This window comes from Zootoca vivipara, chromosome 9 (genome assembly GCF_963506605.1).
Source record: "Zootoca vivipara chromosome 9, rZooViv1.1, whole genome shotgun sequence".
Classification (NCBI taxonomy): Eukaryota; Metazoa; Chordata; class Lepidosauria; order Squamata; family Lacertidae; genus Zootoca; species Zootoca vivipara.
The window spans coordinates 75,965,783-75,985,870 of record NC_083284.1 but is presented as its reverse complement, the minus strand read 5'-3'; the positions used below and the strand labels follow the sequence as shown (position 1 = coordinate 75,985,870).

The window sequence follows — 20,088 nt, the reverse complement described above, 5'->3', positions numbered from 1 at the left end:
GACCCCCTGTATTGTCTATAGAAATTCATTAAAGATGCTGAATTCTGAAAGGGACTTTCCAAGAAGTGATTTCTCTGCTGTAAGAGCAACTGAAATAAATAAATTTTCAGCTTTAAGGAACTTGCTGGTGGTAATCTGCTCATTTGAACGGAGGGGAAGTTCAGTTGCATTGCAAAATAACAACATTGTTCCAGCAACTTGAAAGTTAAACTTTTTAATGCAGTCTGGCCACAACTTACACGTGTTTAACATGTGAATTTCAACTTAACACAGTTGAAGGTTGGTTGAAATCACATAAATGCCTGGAAGAAGACAGCTTAAAAGTTCTTTTAGCGCAGAGTTTTTTAGGTGCAGAAAGTTTTTAAGCTCTCTGCATTGCTTATCAGGCTCTGCAGTGCTCTCACAAGAGCATCCCAGGAGAAGAGCAAAACCAGTGTTTGTGGCCAAACAAAGTTCTCCCCTGCATTTTTTGGGCCTACTCAGTGCACGGCTCTGGAAAGGTAAGCATGCTTGCACAATGGTTCCAGGGGGGTGGTTTGAGTATACATGCTTTCCCCTATATGTTTTACCCCAGGAATGGAACCTCTGCACAAGACATGGTCAGACTGTACTGCTGCACTATGAGTAACTGCACATCAAGTAAACGAGAGCTCTCAAACTGTGTATGACATTAAGCTGAAGATGAATTTGCACAAAACTTTCTGCCACAACTGGAATGAAATTTAGGGACAATAACAGACGTTTCATCCCATCTCTTTAATTTTGTATATTTTGTATATTGTATATTTTAATTGTTAGCATATAAACAGGAAAGGTATATGTGGCACAGAAAGTGTTAAACCAGTAGACAGATTGGTCCCACCTCTGGTGTAGCATCTTTAAATAGTCCTTATTATCAAACTTTCTGCATGTAGAAATCATATGCCTGCCCTGTTACTTTTTAGCTGTGTTCCAGCTAAAGCAGCATTCACTTTGTGCATCAGAGGCCCTGGGTAGAAAATATTAAGATGTTCCTTGATTTGGGGGAGGGGGCAGGAATTTGTTTTACTTCAGACTGCTGCCAGGACTAGGCAAATACCTTTTCTGTGCTGATACTGCCATATGGGGGCAGTGAAAATAAGCTGTCAGACCGACACAATAGCTACCAGGGCCGTCTTAAGCACATCCAGTGCTGTGGCACAAAGGTCCCTCTGGCGCTCCCTCCCTTTCCCAAAATTTAGCCTGGGGCGGAGGGCGCCGTTGGGGCTGCCTGACTGTAGCCTGCTGCTGGTGCTCCCGTTGCTGCCCAGCGGCTCGAGGAGCAGGAGGCGGTTGCCACGCCGCTGCCTGTGCCCCGGGAGTGTTGTTGGTGGGGCAGCGGGCACCGATGATGTGGAGGAGGCCCCTCAGGAGCCGCTCCCGCCACCACTGCTCCCGCCGCTCCCTCAGGCGACAGCAGCTTGGCGGGCAAGGGATTCCCGCAGCTTGGGAGCCTCATGCGCGCTGCTGTTGGGCGGGAGTGAGAGAGGCAAGCCTCCATTCTGTGCGTCCTGCCGCTTTCGCACCAAGGCACGCCTTCCGCATGGCTATGCGGGTGCTGAGCATGAGTGCCCGCCTGGGACTTGAGGAGCCTGTGTTCGCGCAGCTCAAGCCCGTGCCGGGAAGCCACGCAGGTCCCAGGGCAGGGTCCCGAGGAGATCAAGCAGCAGCAACTGGGCGCAGGAGCCAGGATCGCCAGCGAGGAGATGGCGCAGGCCCGATGTGAAATGGAGATTCCCATGGCCGAGGGAGAGGAGGTGGCGGAGGAGGACGAGCCTTAGGACTTAGTGGCTTGTTGCGCCCCGCCAATGCTGGGGACCCCTTGAGAGGCCGGCGCCCTGGCGCAATGAGCCACTAACCCCTATGGGAAGGACGCCTCTGATAGCTACCTTGACTTCATAGAGCATTTCACATGTCAAGTTGATGAGTGAGTAACCCATACAGACATGGCAGTATGTCAGGAGGAATTTAAACATCTGAGGCATTTCCTTAGCAGAGGTAAGCAAGTGTTTTCTGCCGCCTGGCTTTGCTATGGCAATTCTTAATCACAGGAAAATAATCTGCAACGCTGCTCTGCCTAATTGTGAATACATAGCACAGCGTGGCTTCAAGGGTTTTGAGCACATGATTTCCAGTGTGGCTGGAGCTGAAAGGTTTTATACAACTTTAATGGGGCATTGCAGAAAACTGATCAAATTAAGAGACTCCTTCCAGCATTTTAATCTGCACATTTTAATGATCCAGAGTTTAATACAAAATCATAAGATGATACCTTTTACTTGTATTTAAATTCATTAGTAAGTCTGAGTAACTCTTACCTATTACGAACCAGTGAAGCAACATAAATCCACACTGAAAGAATATTTTTAGGGTATGCATGAACATACACAGCTAATGCAAACTCTATGTTTGGAACATCAATGCTATGAACTCCGGTACTATATACTGCCTCCACTAAAGGTGTAACTTCTGAATATGCCATGTGGATAGGAAATCCTGACACCTGCAAGTAAGAGGGGAAAATGTAAAAATTTCCTGAAGTTTGTCAATTTACCTGCAATAGCACCTCTGGACTCGGTTGGCCACTAAGAAAATGAAATACAGTCGTACCTTGGAAGTTGAACAGAATCCATTCCAGAAGTCCGTTCAACTTCCAAAACGTCCGACTTCCAAGGTGCCACTTCTGATTGGTTGCAGGAGCATCCTGCAGCTAATTGGAAGCTGCACCGGATGTTCAGCTTCTGAAAATCATTCGAAAACCGGAACAATCCGGGTTTTTGATCATTTGGGAGCCAAAACCTTTGAGTTTACAGCTGTTCGGCTCCCGGAGTTCCACTGTAGATGTTCTGATGAATGAAATGATGCCATATACATTCTGCAATTATGGGCCAGCCCTTCCACTTAAGGCATGTATGGCCAAACTTGGCCCTCCAGATGTTTTGGGACTACAACTCCCATCATCCCTAGCTAACAGGACCAGTGGTCAGGGATGATGGGAATTGTAGTCCCAAAACATCTGGAGGGCCAAGTTTGGCCATGTCTGACTTCAATTTGGCTCAAGATGACTGGGCGAACAACAAATGTAACTGCATGCCTTCCTTCTGACCACCCCCCCTTGCCCTAGTGAAGACCTCTGTTGACAGCTAGCTTTCTCTTAGATTGAAGCATTGTTCACCATTACACGTCTGTGCTTGTCATCGTAGTACAATAGCAGGTAGCACACTCCCCCCCCCCCGCCCAGGTTGAGCACCCATGCTGCTGGTCAGTTGATGCCCTCCCTCCCAGCAATAAAAACTTGTTAAGAAGAGACAAATTTCTAGGCCACTTTCAACATGACCCAACAAATAAGTCAGTAAAATGCTTTCACTGTATCACAAGCTAGAATTGAGAGATTTCATCATGCACATGGAGCGAATTACTGCTAAGCCCCAACACAAACATCACCCTGGGGTGAGGGAGGGAAGCACTATCCTATAATCCCAATAATATTACTAAACTCCCAGTTCCCTTGGGGCTGTTATTCTATACATTACCCTGTAATCTCCTAGTTGCTTCTGTAATTCCGCCTGATGGTCATCCTCTACATCTTTGCCTTGATTTTTTTCCAGCAGAGGTAAGAAGTGTCGAAGGGTAGAGGTGCAGTATCTGTTCCAGCGTGTCAAGTGTCTTGGCCTCCATCCCATGATCTTTTCTTTCAGTATCTTCTCAAGTCTGCATTGTAAAATGTTTTAAAAGTAGCATTTGAAATTTTGCTGCTCCAGTGCAACTGTGGCTTCACAAGCATACTAGAGATTTCAAAATTCCATAATTACAGCCAGATTTGATTCAATGACTTCTCCACAACACGCTTACATAAGAAACCGAGGTGGCAAATCTACTTCTCAAGCATCATTTCAGACTGGAGGTGGACCAAGCCTTACATTATTGAATGCTCCTCCGGTAAAATAACCTACAACTATAAAACTTAGATGCTTGGGATAAAAGTTCTAAGCTCATCTGATTTACTAGTTTTCTTCTGCTACTTGTTAGAACAAAGTCAGGATGTTATGGAATGTCAAACACAGAGAGGGCCAAGCTAACTATATTGCAAGGTAACAAAAATGGCTACATAATAAAGTAGTCCAAGTCACTAGAATTTTCTAGATCCCTTTATAAGGTATTGAGCTTAAAAGAGCTATGAATCAAATAATTACACAATCAGAAGCACCAAGCATTTCATATCCAATTGGAACTGACATTTGATATTGCTGGCATTCATTTTTCTTGAGTGTGTGTGTATGGAGGTGCTGGGCTGCCCAGATAACCCCCCACTCTTGGCCTCGCTGATGTGGTCCAAAGGAAAGAGCAATATGTTTGGCACCAGCTGGGTTGCAGGAGCCACTGGAAGGAGGCATACAAGGCACCATCCAACTGTCTTAGGGACTCCACTCTGGATTTGTATAGGGTTTACTCCTTAGACTTTTCTTCTCCCAAAGGTATCTTGCAAGGCAGTGGGTTTAGAATAGGTTTTCTTTCTCTTAGACGGGCTACCTTTCTAGGTTGATGAGCCCCATCTGTCCTCCCCTCTACTTACTGCACATGCAGAAACCTTCTTGAACATTGGACCAACTTGGTTTCATCCGTGCCATCCGCCAGAGCCAGTCTTTGCATGCAGGGGGAATCCCTAACTCGAGGGTTTGAGACCCATCAGTTACCCCACCTGGTTTAAAGGTAAAGGACCCCTGACCATTAGGTCCAGTCGTGACTGACTCTAGGGTTGCGGCGCTCATCTCGCGTTATTGGCCGAGGGAGCCGGGATACAGCTTCCAGGTCATGTGGCCAGCATGACTAAGCCGCTTCTGGAGAACCAGAGCATGTGCTTTCAAACTGCTAGGTTGGCAGGAGCTGGGACCGAGCAACGGGAGCTCACCCCGTCGCAGGGATTCGAACCGCCGACCACCTGATCGGCAAGCCCTAGGCTCTGTGGTTTAACCCACAGCGCCACCTGCGTCCTCCTGGTTTAGCTGGTCAGTATATGGCCGCTGTTGCCTGCTGACAGCTTCTAGGAACCACAGGTGAGAGCTGAGTGCAGGGTGGGGACCAAAGGTGGACAAACTACCCCAGAGGGAGCATGATGTGTCCCCGACCAGAGGTACTGCCTCTCCTCTAAAAAAACCCCATACACCTGACATCTGATGTACGTCATGGTTAAATGCAGTTGCAAAACACATTCAATAGACGTGGGTACCTGTTCTGTAGTTCTAGGGCAGCTGTCTTGTCCACCCGTTGATAGACTAGTTCGTCAGGCTAACAAAATATGAAGGGGTAAGGTATAATTTCGTATTTACATAATGTGAAATATGCAGTCTTGCTTTTAAGATGTACTGGGATATACTGATACTTCAACCCACCCACTCTGCCACCCACAAGACCTGGAGAATTGTACCTGTGGTAGGCACCTTAAAGTGGGCACTCTTACAGCAAGCAGGGAATCCACAAACCTACACAAGAACCCCAGAGAGTCCCTGTAGCCAGGGTTTTTTTTTTGTCTTCAGCCACCTTGCAGTTCTGGTTCTCAGTACTGTACTAAAAGCTGAGCTTCAGATTGTTTCTCTATTCCCTCCCATTAGCTGGATAATGTTTCCAAATTCTGATGGACATTAGACTCCAAACTTAGAAGAGAGATTCCCAACTCCCCGATTATCTGGAATGATCTGTACAGTATATAGTAAGAAGTGGGCAATGCAACTAAAGTTTTTCTCTGGATACTTAAGAAGAAAGATCCCCACACTACAAAATATTACCTCATCTCATTGTTGCAAAATCATCTCAATGTTAACCTAGGCTTAAGCCTACTATAATACTATAATAAGCATTTTGCAATGCTATTTGAAACATTCTGATTTTCCATGCTTATGAATAAGGTAGGAATGCAGTCTCAATTGGTATCCAGTTTGTGGAACAAACCACATGCAAATGTTTTCAGCAAGCATAATTCATTATTGCATTTCCTAAAATAGTAAAATAAGTTTTACCTCCCATTTTGTTACAGTTCTTTAACTTATCTGTTCTGTAATCTCTCCCTTAAGGTCAAAACAATTTCAGATACAGATGAAATGATGCAGATATTATTCCTATGCAGCCCTATAAAATTAAAAATGCTAATACCTGCACACTGGAGAGACCAGGAAATGGAAAACTTCTTGAAAAAAATGGTTTCCAGAATTTTGGTTTGCTGACATCAAAGTTTATTCTTAGTGGAGAATCATATTGTTGAATATTGAACCAAACCTGAAAGAGAACTTTTTAAGTTGCTTTCTTCATCTTAACCACAAATCAGTAATAATTCTGCCCTCTGTTTGAGTAAACTTTGGTTTATGGAAGTGCTGGTGGAATATCCCCCCACTCTCTTTGAACAGCTGACCTGGGCGTCTGGAGAGCACCTGCAATCAGTCAACAATCCTGGCCTAAATGAATCGAATGGTCTGACTCAATATAAGGCAGTGTGGCGAGTTACACCGGTAAAGGGTCCCCGGACGTTTGACGGTCTATTGACCCTATACCTCCCTCACCTATTTCTTCCCTTTGCTGCCACCAACCAGTATATCTGTGTACTGGTACACAATTGATTTGAACTCAGTCAGTTGAACAGTGAACAAAACAATTAAGTTTATTTATTGTGCAGATCTTACAAGCATATCAATTCTTATTGGTTTCTCAGTTAAGCTTAACCGCTAGTCTTAGTTCTCCCCCTGTTCTCCCTGACTGAAATTCTCTTCTTAACTCTTATAGATTCTGCCCCACCGCTCACCTCACTAGCTTCTCTAACCCTCTATTTCAAAATCCTCTCTACCTCTCTCATCCAATCCACCTCAACTCAACTCCTTTATCTCCCCCTCCTGTCTGCCTGCTTCTCCTTATACGGTATATCCCTGCTTCTGCCTGGAGAGCTCCCATTGGCCGTTTACCTCCCTGGCAACTTAACTCTTTCTAGACCCCTAGAGGTGAAACGCCACAGGCAGCTTCGTAAGTTCAAAGAATGGCAGATAGAGAGATGTGAATTACTTACATTGTCACAGGAAATGAGGCAGCCCACACTCTGCAAGGGGCAGAAAGCATCATACTGTCCATAAAAACGGCCACAACTTGGATTCCAGATCACATACTGATTCTGTTCCCAAGTGAGCACATATGCGGTTGGTCCCTGGAAATAATTGTCAAGTTCCTTAAAACCTTGCTTTTGCAATGCAGAATATATTTACATTTTACATGCATTTCCTCCCCCTCAGATCTTAGTGGGTGCGGCTGATGTATGGGATAGAAGTTTCAGCTCATTTTCTCTGCAGTAGCCTCTGTGAAGGCTTTGGGGATTAAATCTGCAATTCATACCCTGAAAAAATATTATTCTTGCTAAGCCACTAAAAAGGATGAAGTATTTCCCCATTTTGCACAGTGAAGAATTCCATGTAACTGGAAACCTGTCTACTCCATTGCCAACAGAAGTTTGCCAACGAAACAATACTATTTTACATATTTTTTTATCCAGTATTAATGAATTCTGTCCAATGCCAAGATCAGGACTTTCCAATTGCTCACAGGCCGAGCGAGGCTTTTTACCGGGCGGCGGCTGCGGGGCTTGGCTGGGGGGGGGGGCTGAGTGACACCCCCGCCAGGGTGGCACCCAGGGCGGCACACTTCCATCGCATCCCCCTTGCCCTGAGTCTAGTACAACTAGGTATTTGATCCATGCAATACCATTCAATTCCATTTCAAGAAGATTAAGTTGCAACCACTAGTTTTTTTTATTGATAACAATATCAAAACCAGAGTTTTGCTTGCATCATGCCTTTGGCTGACAGAGTTGCTTTAAAAGTTTGACTACAATATAAATCTGACCATTAATTGTGACGCGATTCATTCAACGTGTGTACTGCATTCTCAGGCATGTGGAAGTTTGTTGGAGCATAAATAAATTACTGACTTACCTCGGGAATAGCACTTCCAATTAAAAGCCAGGCCTTTTTGCCAAGAGCAAGAAAATAATTGCACAAGAGTACAGCGTGCTCTTCTTCATCTCCAGCCAAAAGATCAAGGAATTGCTAATGAATGCAAGCAAACAAGTTGCATTAACAAGATAGCCAATGTTTCTAGTTTATCTGCACTGTTCAGGAATCTTCCTCCCATAAAGTATAGCTCTGTTTGTTTGAAAATACGTTTATGTCCCCAAAGATTTTAGCTCAATTCAAACTAGAATTAAAAAAGCTGAACTGTGATTTTACATGATGTCTGACTTCGCAAACCATTGCTCCAAACTCCATTCATTTTGAATGGTTAATTTATGAACCATGAAAGGCATATGAAAACTATGAAAAATAAAAATATTTTTCTTCCTCTAGCCTTTAGGTAAAAGGTAAAGGGACCCCTGACCATTAGGTCTAGTCGTGACCGACTCTGGGGTTGTGGCACTCATCTTGCTTTACTGGCTGAGGGAGCCGGCATACAGCTTCCGGGTCATGTGGCCAGCATGACAAAGCTGCTTCTGGCGAACCAGAGCAGCGCATGGAAACGGCGTTTACCTTCCCGCTGGAGCGGGAAGCTAAATGGCTAAATTAAACAGCTAAATAAAGCTTCAAGCTAAATGGCAAGATGAAGAAAAACATTTTCTTATTAAAAAGATACCCACCATCTTTCTAGTTCATAAATGAACCAAACCACTAGAAACAAAAGCAGACAAGCAGCTTAATGAGGTGCATGAAATGTTCCCTTCTCCTACAATTCAAAGTTCTGTGGAGGTGTCTTGTAAAAACAGACTGGATAAAGTCTCTCAGAGGCCTGTGGAAAGAACCTCTGCCTGCAGTTCTGATATGGAACTTCACCATAATGACAGGATTTGGGATCTATTTCTATTTAAGGTATTAGATTCTGGTTCTGACCTAAGAGCATTTCTGACATAAAAAGAACCCAGAACCTTTTAAAGAGGATCCATTGCCTCAGCAATTAGCTTTTCATTCTATCTAATCTGGACCTTGAACTGTGCATTCTAGGCATACATCGTAGCCAAAGGAAAGTTCTGTAGTAAAACAAAAATCACAATGAACTTACATCTGATGTACTCCACAAGTCGCAGATTCCAGCAAATGATACACTGTCAGGTAGGAAAGGAATCAAGGCAACATAGCGGGCCACCAACTCCTATACAGAAAGAAGCAGGGGAGACTTCCATCAGTCTGGGGCTGTAGCTGTCGCAGCTGGCAATGAAACGGCAAACCACCAAACTCGACTTAGACATATAAAGGTAAAGGGACCCCTGACCATTAGGTCCAGTCGTGACCGACTGGGGTTGCGCGCTCATCTCGCTTTATTGGCCGCGGCGTACAGCTTCCAGGTCATGTGGCCAGCATGACAAAGCTGGTTCTGGCGAATCAGAGCAGCACATGGAAACGCCGTTTACCTTCCCGCTGTAGCGGTACCTATTTATCTACTTGCACTTTGACGTGCTTTCGAACTGCTAGGTTGGCAGGAGCTGGGACCAAGCAACGGGAGCTCACCCCGTCACAGGGATTTGAACCGCCGACCTTCTGGTCAGCAGGCCCTAGGCTCAGTGGTTTAACCCGCAGCGCCACCTGGGTCCCCCACCAAACTCGACTTAGACATATACACACACTTATTGGATTGTGTGAGGATTCCCAGCCTGTTTTCTGACCCATCACTGAAAACATATTCCTCTATCGCATGAGAAACACTTACTGACGTTTCTTGGGGATTGTCGACATGAACCCGTAGGAGTTCGTCTGGTGGGTTCAGAGGTTTGATGTACCGAGTAATGAAGACTGTTTTCCCATTGATGTCAATTACAGTAGTCAGGCAATGGCGACTTGGAAACTTGAGCGCACAGTCAGCTTGGTATCTCTCAGCCGCTTGGAGAAGTTGTTCGTCTTCCTGGGTGTCGAACTTGGGGGGGGAAACAAGTTAAGTGCATGTGATTTTGCTGATGAATCCTCCCCACCACCAGCACCACATCTCCGCTTCATGAATAGGAGGACAACTATGTCCTCCATTCAAGTACAAGAAGATGATAACACACTGTGATTTTGGTATGTTGTCTAGATGGAGCCTTCAAGGTTTTCCATGTCTCTCAAAATTCCATATTATGCCAGGAAGTACAGTATCACCAGTCACAATGAAAACACTGTAATTTCTAATTTGTTCTGGTCTTAGGTGGTCAGGAATAAACTGATAGAACAGCTGATAGGGAGTGGGTGCTGTACTGTCATTCTAGATAAAGAATGGGCATATTCCATACATCCTCTGTACATAAAAAGGAAGGAAATGTATATTTAACTATCATAATAAAACAACATAATATTTATCTGGCCAGACATCTAAAAAGGTACTGATGCTTTTCTAGATTCCCATTAAAATAAATACCAACTTTACACTTTAATTTTTTTTCCAAACAGCAAAAAATGAATTTATGGTATACAAAGAATAATGAATTGTCCAGAGACATTTCTATGACTGACTTTCACTGCAACATGGTGGCCCATGGTGGGTGGAGCACTCAGAATTTCATCACTCCCATCTTTCTTCTACCTGGCTCCTAAACTTTGCAAAAATGTTTGCACCTTTGGTTTAAAAACAGCTTCTTACAGATTATTTGGCAACAACTGTTACTCAGAGTAAACCCATTGAAATGAATGGACCTAACAGTCATGTCAATTTCAGTGGGTTTACTCTGAGTAAAACTGCCACCCATCATTTTAGTACAACAATTAAACATATAGGAATTTGCACTATATTAATTCACACCTTATAGACAACATACTACATTAAAAAAATTATTAGGCCATGGACACATGAAACAATCATCACCACTGTAAAATAAGAAGTGTGAACATTTTGTACCTTCTTAAGCATTTCATTCATCTACAAAGGTTCAGGAAGGTAAGCAAGAAAAGAGACAAAGGTGTGAACAATGTAAAAATAATAATGTAACAACATGAAATACTATCAAAGGTAAGCAGCTGAGAAAATATAGGCACACCTTCAATTATTTTGTATTATGGAAAGCTTAGAAGTAATAATAGGGATGTGGGGAGGTTTAGATATTCTACATTGTCTCCACGAGGGAAGAGACCACCTGGAATTTTCTGGAAACTATGAGGTTCTATCAGATAGAAGATTTAAAGAGAGAATAATCACGCTAAAAGAACTCATGCAAGAAAGAAGTTAACACCCACCGCCCCCTGCAAAATATATTCTATTCTCATCTTACCAGCTTAAGGCAAAATAAATAGCTGATCTGTGAAATTTCTTACCTGAATTGTTCACTCTTGAGTTATTTACTATGTTTAATAGTACTGTCTAGCTAGCATTTGATAGTGACTATCTTCCAACATTCAGAGACTGAAATTTTGGTTCTAGCTACTACTTTTAAAAAGGTTGGTAGTATGGCTTTTTGCTGCAACTCCAGAGTATACGGTACGTCCTTTCCTTTCTAACTCTTAAGAGTCTGGATTCTGTCTTGAAGGAAACTAGCTAACATTGTTTCTGAAAGAGAACAAATGAGGTCAGTGAAATCTAAAGAGCTTCTTTTGTTGCTTACATTACTTTGCAAAGGGCCACATATATATTTAAGCATTTCTGCATGCGTACTAACAGACTGCCGTAGATGTTGAGAGGAGAGCTAAGCTGAGCTCATCTCCTATGCTTGGCTTGCTCGATTCCTTGCAGAAACTCCCAGTCAGCTACTCTCTCTAGGACTGCATGCTGTCAGACCGCTGTAAAGAGAGGAAGTCGGAACTCGCCATCTCCATACCTACCAAGTCCCGGCCTCAGAAATAAGGGACTGGACCGAAAGTAGCAGACCGGAAGTAGCGCTGACAGCATTTTGGAACTGGGCGGAGCATGCTCAGAAGCGACTTTTGATGCTGCTCTGCCCTGTTCCAAAATGGCCGCCGCACCAGAAGTCGCGCTGCAGCCATTTTGGAACTGGGCAAAGCAGCATCAAAAGTCGCTTCTGAGCATGCTCCGCCCAGTTCCAAAATGGCCACCGCGCCAGAATAAACCGGGAAAAACAAAAAAAAATCTTTTTTCGGCTGGGAACAGCTGGGAAAACGGGGGTTTCCCGGGGAATACGGGAGACTTGGCAGCTATGGCCATCTCCCACCTTACAGCACACCTGAGAGCCTTTAAGGAACAGCAGTGCCAGAATTGTGACAACTGCAATTATTTATTTCAAACAATAGCACTGCCACAGTTAAGTAATGCATTTGATCAATCAAATCACCTTATTTATTGCTAATCAGGTTTCCACTCAGTCTAGTTTCTAAAAGTGATGTATTTCCTACTTTTTACTGCCACTTGCCCTTACACATGCTTACAATTAAAATAAGCGTATACACATTGGCTCAGAAAACAAGTCACTCCAGCAGGAACTCACAGGTCATTTATATGACTATCGGCTCCACTATCTTTGGTCAAGCTCAGCAGTTAAGGGTTAAGGAACTATGCCATAGATTTTAAAAACATGCCCAGTAGTAAAACGTGAAGAGATTTACCTTTTCACGAACTGATTCTCCAGGAATGAGCTGAGGTTCAATAGTAATAAACAGTGATAGATATGATCCTTCACTCGGATTTCGAATGGAATCATAGGCTCTTTCAATTCCAAGATTTTTCCCCTTACTGTATCCAAGAAGAACCGGAGGAATATCTACCTTAAACGTACCATCTATCTAAAAACAAAAAAGAAAAACATCATGTAACAATATGCAGTTGTGCATTAGTAGGCATGAATGGCAACGATATTATTTTATTAATAACTAGTGGGACCCGGCCACGCGTTGCTGTGGCCCAGTCAGGGCCCCCGTACCCCAGTGGAGGACGGTAGGATACCCCTCTGTTGTGCCCAGGGAGTGTTGGCCCCTCCCCCCTGTATCGCCATACCTTGGCCCCCACCCTTGGAAAAGGAATTGTCTGAGTCATGTATTATAGTCATTGGTCAGTAGATGGTGCTGTGTTGAGCTCCTTAAAATTGGCTTTTACCTGCCTCAGGTGTGACATCTGTCTAAGCAAACTGTATAAGATCCTTCGCGTATCCGCATGTTGTGTCAAAATTTCAACGCAATTGGTCAAGCGGTTTCAGTGAAAAGTTGGTTTACGTTTTTATATACAGCGGTGCCTCGCTAGACGAATTTAATTCGTTCCATGGGTCTTTTCTTATAACGAAAAAATTCATCTAGCAAATCCCATAGGAACGCATTGAATTTTTTTTTGAATTTTTTCCCCCCATAGGAACGCATTAATTGAATTTCAATGCATTCCTATGGGAAACCGCGATTCGCTAGACAAAAACGAATTCGTCTAGCGAGGCAACCTCTGCTAGAAAAAACCTTTCGTTAAGCGAAAATTTCGTTAAGCAGGGCATTCATTAAGCGAGGCACCACTGTATATAGATAGAAAGGATGCCTTATTTTGATATTTTTTATTCACTGCATAAGGCTCCAAAAACGTTCATGCTCCTCTGCCGGTTCTTGTTTACTTACCCTTGCTTGAAAATATACGGTTGTAAATGGAATCCGAACAGAACCAAGCCAGTGCTTCTCGACATGCGTATGAACTCCGCCGGATTCTCTTTCACGATCATCCTAAGAAAAGTCACAGAACTCTTGACAAATACTTCCAGAAATAAAGTGTCTACTTCCCATACCTCTCCTTTTTCAACACAGCTACTCTGCATTATTGCATTATTCTCCCCATTAAAGTGAGGAGATTTTGTGTTTGGGTGTGTGTGTGTGGGGGGGGATGAATGATAAAAACCTGCAATGTTAAAATACGAGGTGACTCTGGGTTTTACTGAAGCTGCTTCAAGCAGTGCCCTAGCTCCTCGCTGCATTCCCTGAAACAGAAGACTTCCACAAACTGTGCTGCATCATGATGCAAAAGCGTTCTTGGGTAGAAAAGATTCCTACCCTTATAGCACCAAACCACACACACACACACACCACAACAGACCAAACAGAACAGAGCATTTCTTTGTACTTCATACTAGTCCCGGCATAGACAAACTCGGCCCTCCAGATGTTTCGGGACTACAATTCCCATCATCCCTGACCACTGGTCCTGTTAGCTAGGGATCATGGGAGTGTTAGGATCTCTTACTCTTGAGTAGGACCCTGGCAGAGACACATGCCCGACTGGCATGTTCCCTCCCTCCTGGTCAATCGTTCGGGAGCTTCACAAGCTTTCTCCAGCCCAAACATCACAGCGACTGATGCCAAGAAACATCAGCACACTTACGGATCCGCAGAGTTTGGGCAGTTGCATAACAGAACTCAGCAACTCAGCATTTTGCTAATCTACGTTTATTTACATATAAACACACCTGGAGCACTGCAACATGGCTCCCTCTCTCTCTGGCATCAGACAGCAAAGAGAATGAATAAACAATAGTCCCACTTCAGGAAACACAGTAACACAAACATCCTGTCTTCGTCACTTCCCACTGTGGAATGTAAACATACACTGCCATGTGATAGACAACAATCCCATGACTGCAGACACGGGGAATGAATCTCCAACAGGGAGTTGTAGGGGGGGAAACATCTGGAGGGCCGAGCTTGCCTATGCCAGCGTAGCCGTTTAAATGGTAACACCTCTTTGCAAGATCCTTTGCATTTATAACTAAAAGCTAAAACGTTGCAGTTTAGTTGCCTTTTGCTGAAGCCCAGTGTGTTTTAGACACTGAACTTAGGCGTTCAGAAGTCAGAATCACTGAGCAATACTTCCAGTAAGTTTGCTCTGGATAACAATCATGCCATACACAAAAGAAACCTTGTCGTTAAGCCTGCTGGTTTGCAAACGTCTTCTCCATTCGGGCAAACATGTCAGGCTCCCGTGGCCTGGCTCTTTATACCTTGACCTCCTTATTATGTGTACATAGTCAGCATAATTCTTGAGGTGCTTTTTTTTTTTTACCTCCAGGACATCGTACAATACTTCATCAAAAATGTTAATGAAGATATCATCCCTCACTGACTGCAAGCTGGAGGTGCTGTAATCACCATTAGGGGCTCTGCAACATTGTAAAAAAAATGAGAGAAATGCCTGAAATAAAAACTTTGTACAATTTGCAACCACACATATATAGTTCCAGTTTATGTGCATCTTGCCTCTCACTCCTGCCTGCTCCCCCCCCCACCTCTTTCTTTCAATTCAGTTTATTTATTTGGTATATAGACCATAAATACCGTGTTTCTCATATTATAAGACACGTCTTATATTTATTTTTTCCTCAAAAAAACACACTATGGCTTATTTTCAAGGGATGTCTTATTTTTTCCCTCCTCCTCCTGCCGCGGCCGGCATTGCTGCTGTGCCTATCACTATGTCTTATTTTCGGGGTATGGCTTATATTCCTTGAATGCTTAAAAATCCTGCTATGGCTTATTTTATGGGTATGTCTTAAAATATGAGAAACAGGGTATCAGATATAGTTTTTGATTATCAAGGCAACCAGAACAAAGAAAGGAAAAAATATATATAAACGCAAACAAAATGTGGCTTTTCAAATAAAAGTATAACAAAATCCAACTATGGTAGTTAAAAATACAGATAATCTACTCAGAACTCATCTTTAACAATGCTGACCTGGTTTTCATGGCTATAGAAATAAACTGTCTGAGATCTTGGGGTTGGAATCTGACATTAAAATTGAGACATAAAATTAAACTCCAAGTGAATCTTCCCAAGCTGAGGTGAAACAGGTTCTTATGCCCCGCCAAAAATTGCAGCCGGGAATACAGTGGTGCCTCGCTAGACAAATTTAATTCGTTCCACGGGTCTTTTCTTATAACGAAAAATTCGTCTAGCGAATCCCATAGGAATGCATTGAAATTTTTTTGAAATTTTTTTGCCCATAGGAACGCATTAATTGAATTTCAATGCATTCCTATCGGAAACCGCGATTCTCTAGACGAATTTTTCATAAAATGAATTTGTCTAGCGAGGCAACCTCCGCTAGAAAAAACCTTTCATTAAGCAGAAATTGCGTTAAGCAGGGCATTCGTTAAGCGAGGCACCACTGTAACATGAACTAACGTTTTCATCAAGCTGCTTTAATAAGGGCAATCGGTCAGGTGCTCAGGTAGCCTGATTAACTTTACATAAATGCTGATGGCAAAAAAGCATTTCACTTAGCCAGCGAAAATGTTTTCCTGTGTTCAAGAACATTTCATGTTGCTCAAATATGAAATATGATAATCAGTGCTAAGTTGCAGACCAAAGAGCAGTGGTGAACAGAGCTCTTTGCCAGAGCTCTTTCTTCAGGTTCATCAGCGCATCTCACTAACTTCTATGGAAAGCAGTTGATGGAATTGCTACTGGAAATGCTGCTTATGAGATGGAGTAGGGCCCACTCACCGCATTTCTCTTGAAACTGGGATTAGCAGAGCCTGGGGAAGGGGCAGTTCTATTGACGCCCATCTCAACTATACACATCTTTTCTTTCTCTCTGACAAGCCAAAGGAAGCCACCTGTTTTAATATGGGAAAGTAAAGGAAGTGCAAACAGAGCCATCATGGTGGGGGCAGCGAGAAAGGCGGACTCTAGCACCATCATACACTGGTGACACCAATATCAGAAAAAGGCTTGACAACAGTGTTCCTGAATTCAGAAGTCAAAAGCTAGCTATTTAGGTTATATGGAGAGAGGGGGGAGTACTTAAACTTTCAATCTGGGCTATCATTTGTCATACCATGAGGCAGAGAATTAAACATTTCAGAAGATGCATTCCCACCTAAATGGAAGTTCAAGCTCCTCATTCCAGTTTGGGTTTGGTCCTTCAGCAGTGGTTGTTCGGCAAACCGTTCGCTGAAAAGAAACTTCTACAAAAGGTCGGACTAAGACCTACAATGAAACAGACAAAGCACTCACGTTTTCCCAAAGTGTGCAGAAGGATGCTTGCAAATTAAAGTTCATAATGACAAGTATGAACTTTCCAACATGTAAGCCACAATACACCTTTTACTCTCAAGGGGTCTTTTAAATTATTTTATTATCGATGTAATAACGATTATTAATACATCGCTACAGAGGTACAATGAGCAATTATTGATAAACAATGAAGTGTGCATGCACACGAAAGCTCATACCAAAATAAAAACTTAGTTGGTCTTTAAGGTGCTACTGAAGGAATTTTTTAAAGTTATTTTATCAAGTTATATATTGTCATTGACTGGATAACAAAACTACATTGGACACAAGAGTGACCATGGCTCTCGAAAAAAGTGCCAGTCAAGAAAGGCTATAATGGAAACGGGAAAGAATGTGCTTAAGAACAAACATAAGGAAAACTTTAGAAAACTGGAAATAATCGCCATAATTTTGCTACGCTGTCCTAAAAGATAGACTTGGGACTGGTTACCAATCATCCGATTATTGCTAAAGTGTATGTATTAAGTTTCCCAGAAAAGTATAAATATTCCATTACCTTCAGATCAGTATAAGAAGATATGGAACCAAACTGAATTACCTTGAGAAGTTGTAAAGGAAACAGGAGACAACAAACCCCATTGCTCTATGGGTTTTTTTTAAAAAATAATTAGCTGCAAACTCATGAAATATATTTCTAAAAAAATGTTTTGGGTTTTTTTTTTGTATACTGATAGTCAGATCTGAAATAGCAGTTTCCAAACTTGCATTTGGCTGGTGCTTGATGTTACCTGATTAAAGGCCCAGTCTATGCTGTGGGTTGGGCTCTGTGGAGGGGCAGAAGCAGCAAACATCTCATTGAAGGACCATGAAGATTTAGATGGCTGCTGAAGCTTGCTAGAGAGGAAGACATTTTTTTAAAAAAAATCACAGTGAAAAAATGAAAAAAATACAGGTACATTACACTGAAACTAAATAAAGTAAGATTCTGCAAAAACAAACAAACAAACAGATGTAATACAATTCCAATCAAAATGAGGCTGTTTGCTCCATTTGGTCCTTGACATTTGGGTGATCATCTTCAGCACTTGGTAGACTCCTATCTTCAGGACCACTGTCTCCCTCCTCCACATAAGTCAGTTTAAAGCCCTCCTGATGAGGTTTTTGAGTTTCATGGCAAAAAAATTCCTCCAAACTCCATCACTTGCCAGAAGTCCATCTTCAAGAAACTGCAGACCATGATCTAAGAATCCAAACCGTTCCTTCTTGCACCATTTGCGAAGCCAGTTGTTCACTTCCCCTATTTTTCCCTCTCTCCCTGGGCCACGTCGTTCAACTGGGCAACGTGAAAAAGACCATGGTTGCCAATGGTCTGGATCTGTCAGTTCTGGACAAAGGATGTCAGTATGGATAGAAGTTGAAAGCAAAAGTGTGGACTGTGAAACGGCCATTAGACATGGAGACTCAACAATGTACTGAGTGATCCACAGTGTGTGCCAAGGGGATATTGTGGATGCATCAAGTATCATATTGGAGTACCCAGCCTGTTTTTGACCAAATACACCTGAATTTCCATGTTTTCTAAAATTCTTTCCTTTCACAGTGTATATTTCAGGAACATGAATCACAGGTTCTTTTCCTGGCAGAGAGTTGAGTGTGCTACACCGTTCTCAGCCCCCCATTTCCATGTGCTCTGTGCTCACTTACCCACTCTGAAGATGGAGATGGGCATGGAAGAGACTTGATCTGGATTATGGCTATTCCTTCAAACATGATCAAGAACCTTAGTCTTTAGTGCTGCAAAGTCTCATTCACGAGAGGTACATTTGTAGCAAACCACTGTAGCTAAATAAACAGTGTAGCTAAATAAAATTTTAAAAAGGCAGAGCACGATCACTTAGCCTGGAATAACTGGCATGATGGATCCAGATATGATCATGATTAGGACAGATGTTCCTTTTACTCCTTGTCAGTATCCTTCTTGAACTGTGGTGCCCAGAACTGGACACAGTACTCCAGGTGAGGTCTGACCAGAGCAGAATACAGTGGTACTATTACTTCCCTTGATCTAGATGCTATACTCCTCTTGTTGCAGCCCAGAATTGCATTGGCTTTTTTAGCTGCTGCATCACACTGTTGACTCATGTCAAAGACTCCTAGATCCTTTTCACATGTACTGCTCTCAAGCCAGGTGTCTCCCATCCTGTATTTGTGCCTTTCATTTTTTTTTGCCCAAGTGTAGTACTTTACATTTCTCCTTGTTAAAATTCATCTTGTTTGCTTTGGCCCAGTTGTCTAATCTGTTAAGGTCATTCTGAAGTGTGATCCTGTCCTCTGGGGTATTAGCCACCCCTCCCAATTTGGTGTCATCTGCAAACTTGCTCAGGATGCCCTCAAGCCCATCCAAGTCATTGATAAAGATGTTGAATAAGACTGGGCCCAAGACAGAACCCTGTGGTTTGCTGCAAATGCACCTCTCATGAACGAGACTTTGCAGCACTAAAGACTAAGGTTCTTGATCATGTTTGAAGGAATAGCCATAATCCAGATCAAGTCTCTTCCATGCCCATCTCCATCTTCAGAGTGGGTAAGTGAGCACAGACCACATGGAAATGGGGGGCTGAGAACGGTGTAGCACACTCAACTCTCTGCCAGGAAAAGAACCTGTGATTCATGTACCCGAAATATACACTGTGAAAGGAAAGAATTTTAGAATACATTGAATTTCAGGTGCATTCGGTCAAAAATAGGCTGGGTGCTCCAATATGATGCTTGATGCAATATCTTTTTGAGGTGAGTTGACAGAAGGGCACACATTATTTCAGGCGTGATTGCACCATCGGTTTGTATAGTGGCGTGATGTCACCAGCAGTTTTCTTTTCAATCCTTGTCCTACTGGCCAGTGTGTCATTTCCCGTTTTGAGAGCTGCTCCACACTGCCTCTTCCTAGCAGGCAGGGGCTGCAGTCTCTTGGTGCCCCTTGGTGCTTTGGCTGGCGGCAGATGCCAAAGTGTGCCTTCCCTTTGCTTCTGCAGTCCTAGGGCTACTGCATTTTTGGACCATGAAGAAGAACCAGTTTGAGCAAATAGCCAGAAACAAAATGGTTTGGATATTTTTTTTGGGGGGGGGGGGTAGGGGTAGGGTCAGAATTGTTTGTAC

General features: G+C 43.1%; 1 protein-coding gene across 5 annotated transcripts in view; it reads right to left on the bottom strand.

Moving 5' to 3' along the window:
• Positions 1 to 198: 198 nt before the first annotated feature.
• CC2D2A (coiled-coil and C2 domain containing 2A) overlaps positions 199 to 20,088 on the bottom strand; it is a 56,312-nt gene continuing 36,422 nt past the window's right edge. For 2 of the 5 annotated variants that reach the window (XM_060279079.1, XM_060279080.1), the window contains exons 23-36: positions 17,721 to 17,826; positions 16,796 to 16,905; positions 14,977 to 15,073; positions 13,545 to 13,646; positions 12,558 to 12,734; positions 10,903 to 10,923; positions 9,745 to 9,948; positions 9,100 to 9,189; positions 7,983 to 8,096; positions 7,067 to 7,201; positions 6,166 to 6,288; positions 5,246 to 5,304; positions 3,552 to 3,729; positions 199 to 2,521 (exon numbers count right to left, since the gene is read on the bottom strand). In XM_060279079.1, coding sequence (XP_060135062.1) covers positions 2,333 to 2,521; positions 3,552 to 3,729; positions 5,246 to 5,304; positions 6,166 to 6,288; positions 7,067 to 7,201; positions 7,983 to 8,096; positions 9,100 to 9,189; positions 9,745 to 9,948; positions 10,903 to 10,923; positions 12,558 to 12,734; positions 13,545 to 13,646; positions 14,977 to 15,073; positions 16,796 to 16,905; positions 17,721 to 17,826 — 1,705 coding nt within the window. In that variant the 3' untranslated portion in view covers positions 199 to 2,332. Of the gene's footprint in view, positions 2,522 to 3,551; positions 3,730 to 5,245; positions 5,305 to 6,165; positions 6,289 to 7,066; positions 7,202 to 7,982; positions 8,097 to 9,099; positions 9,190 to 9,744; positions 11,548 to 12,557; positions 12,735 to 13,544; positions 13,647 to 14,976; positions 15,074 to 16,795; positions 16,906 to 17,720; positions 17,827 to 20,088 lie in introns of those variants that run through there. The other 3 variants (XM_060279081.1, XR_009558205.1, XM_060279082.1) reach the window with 3 other exon arrangements.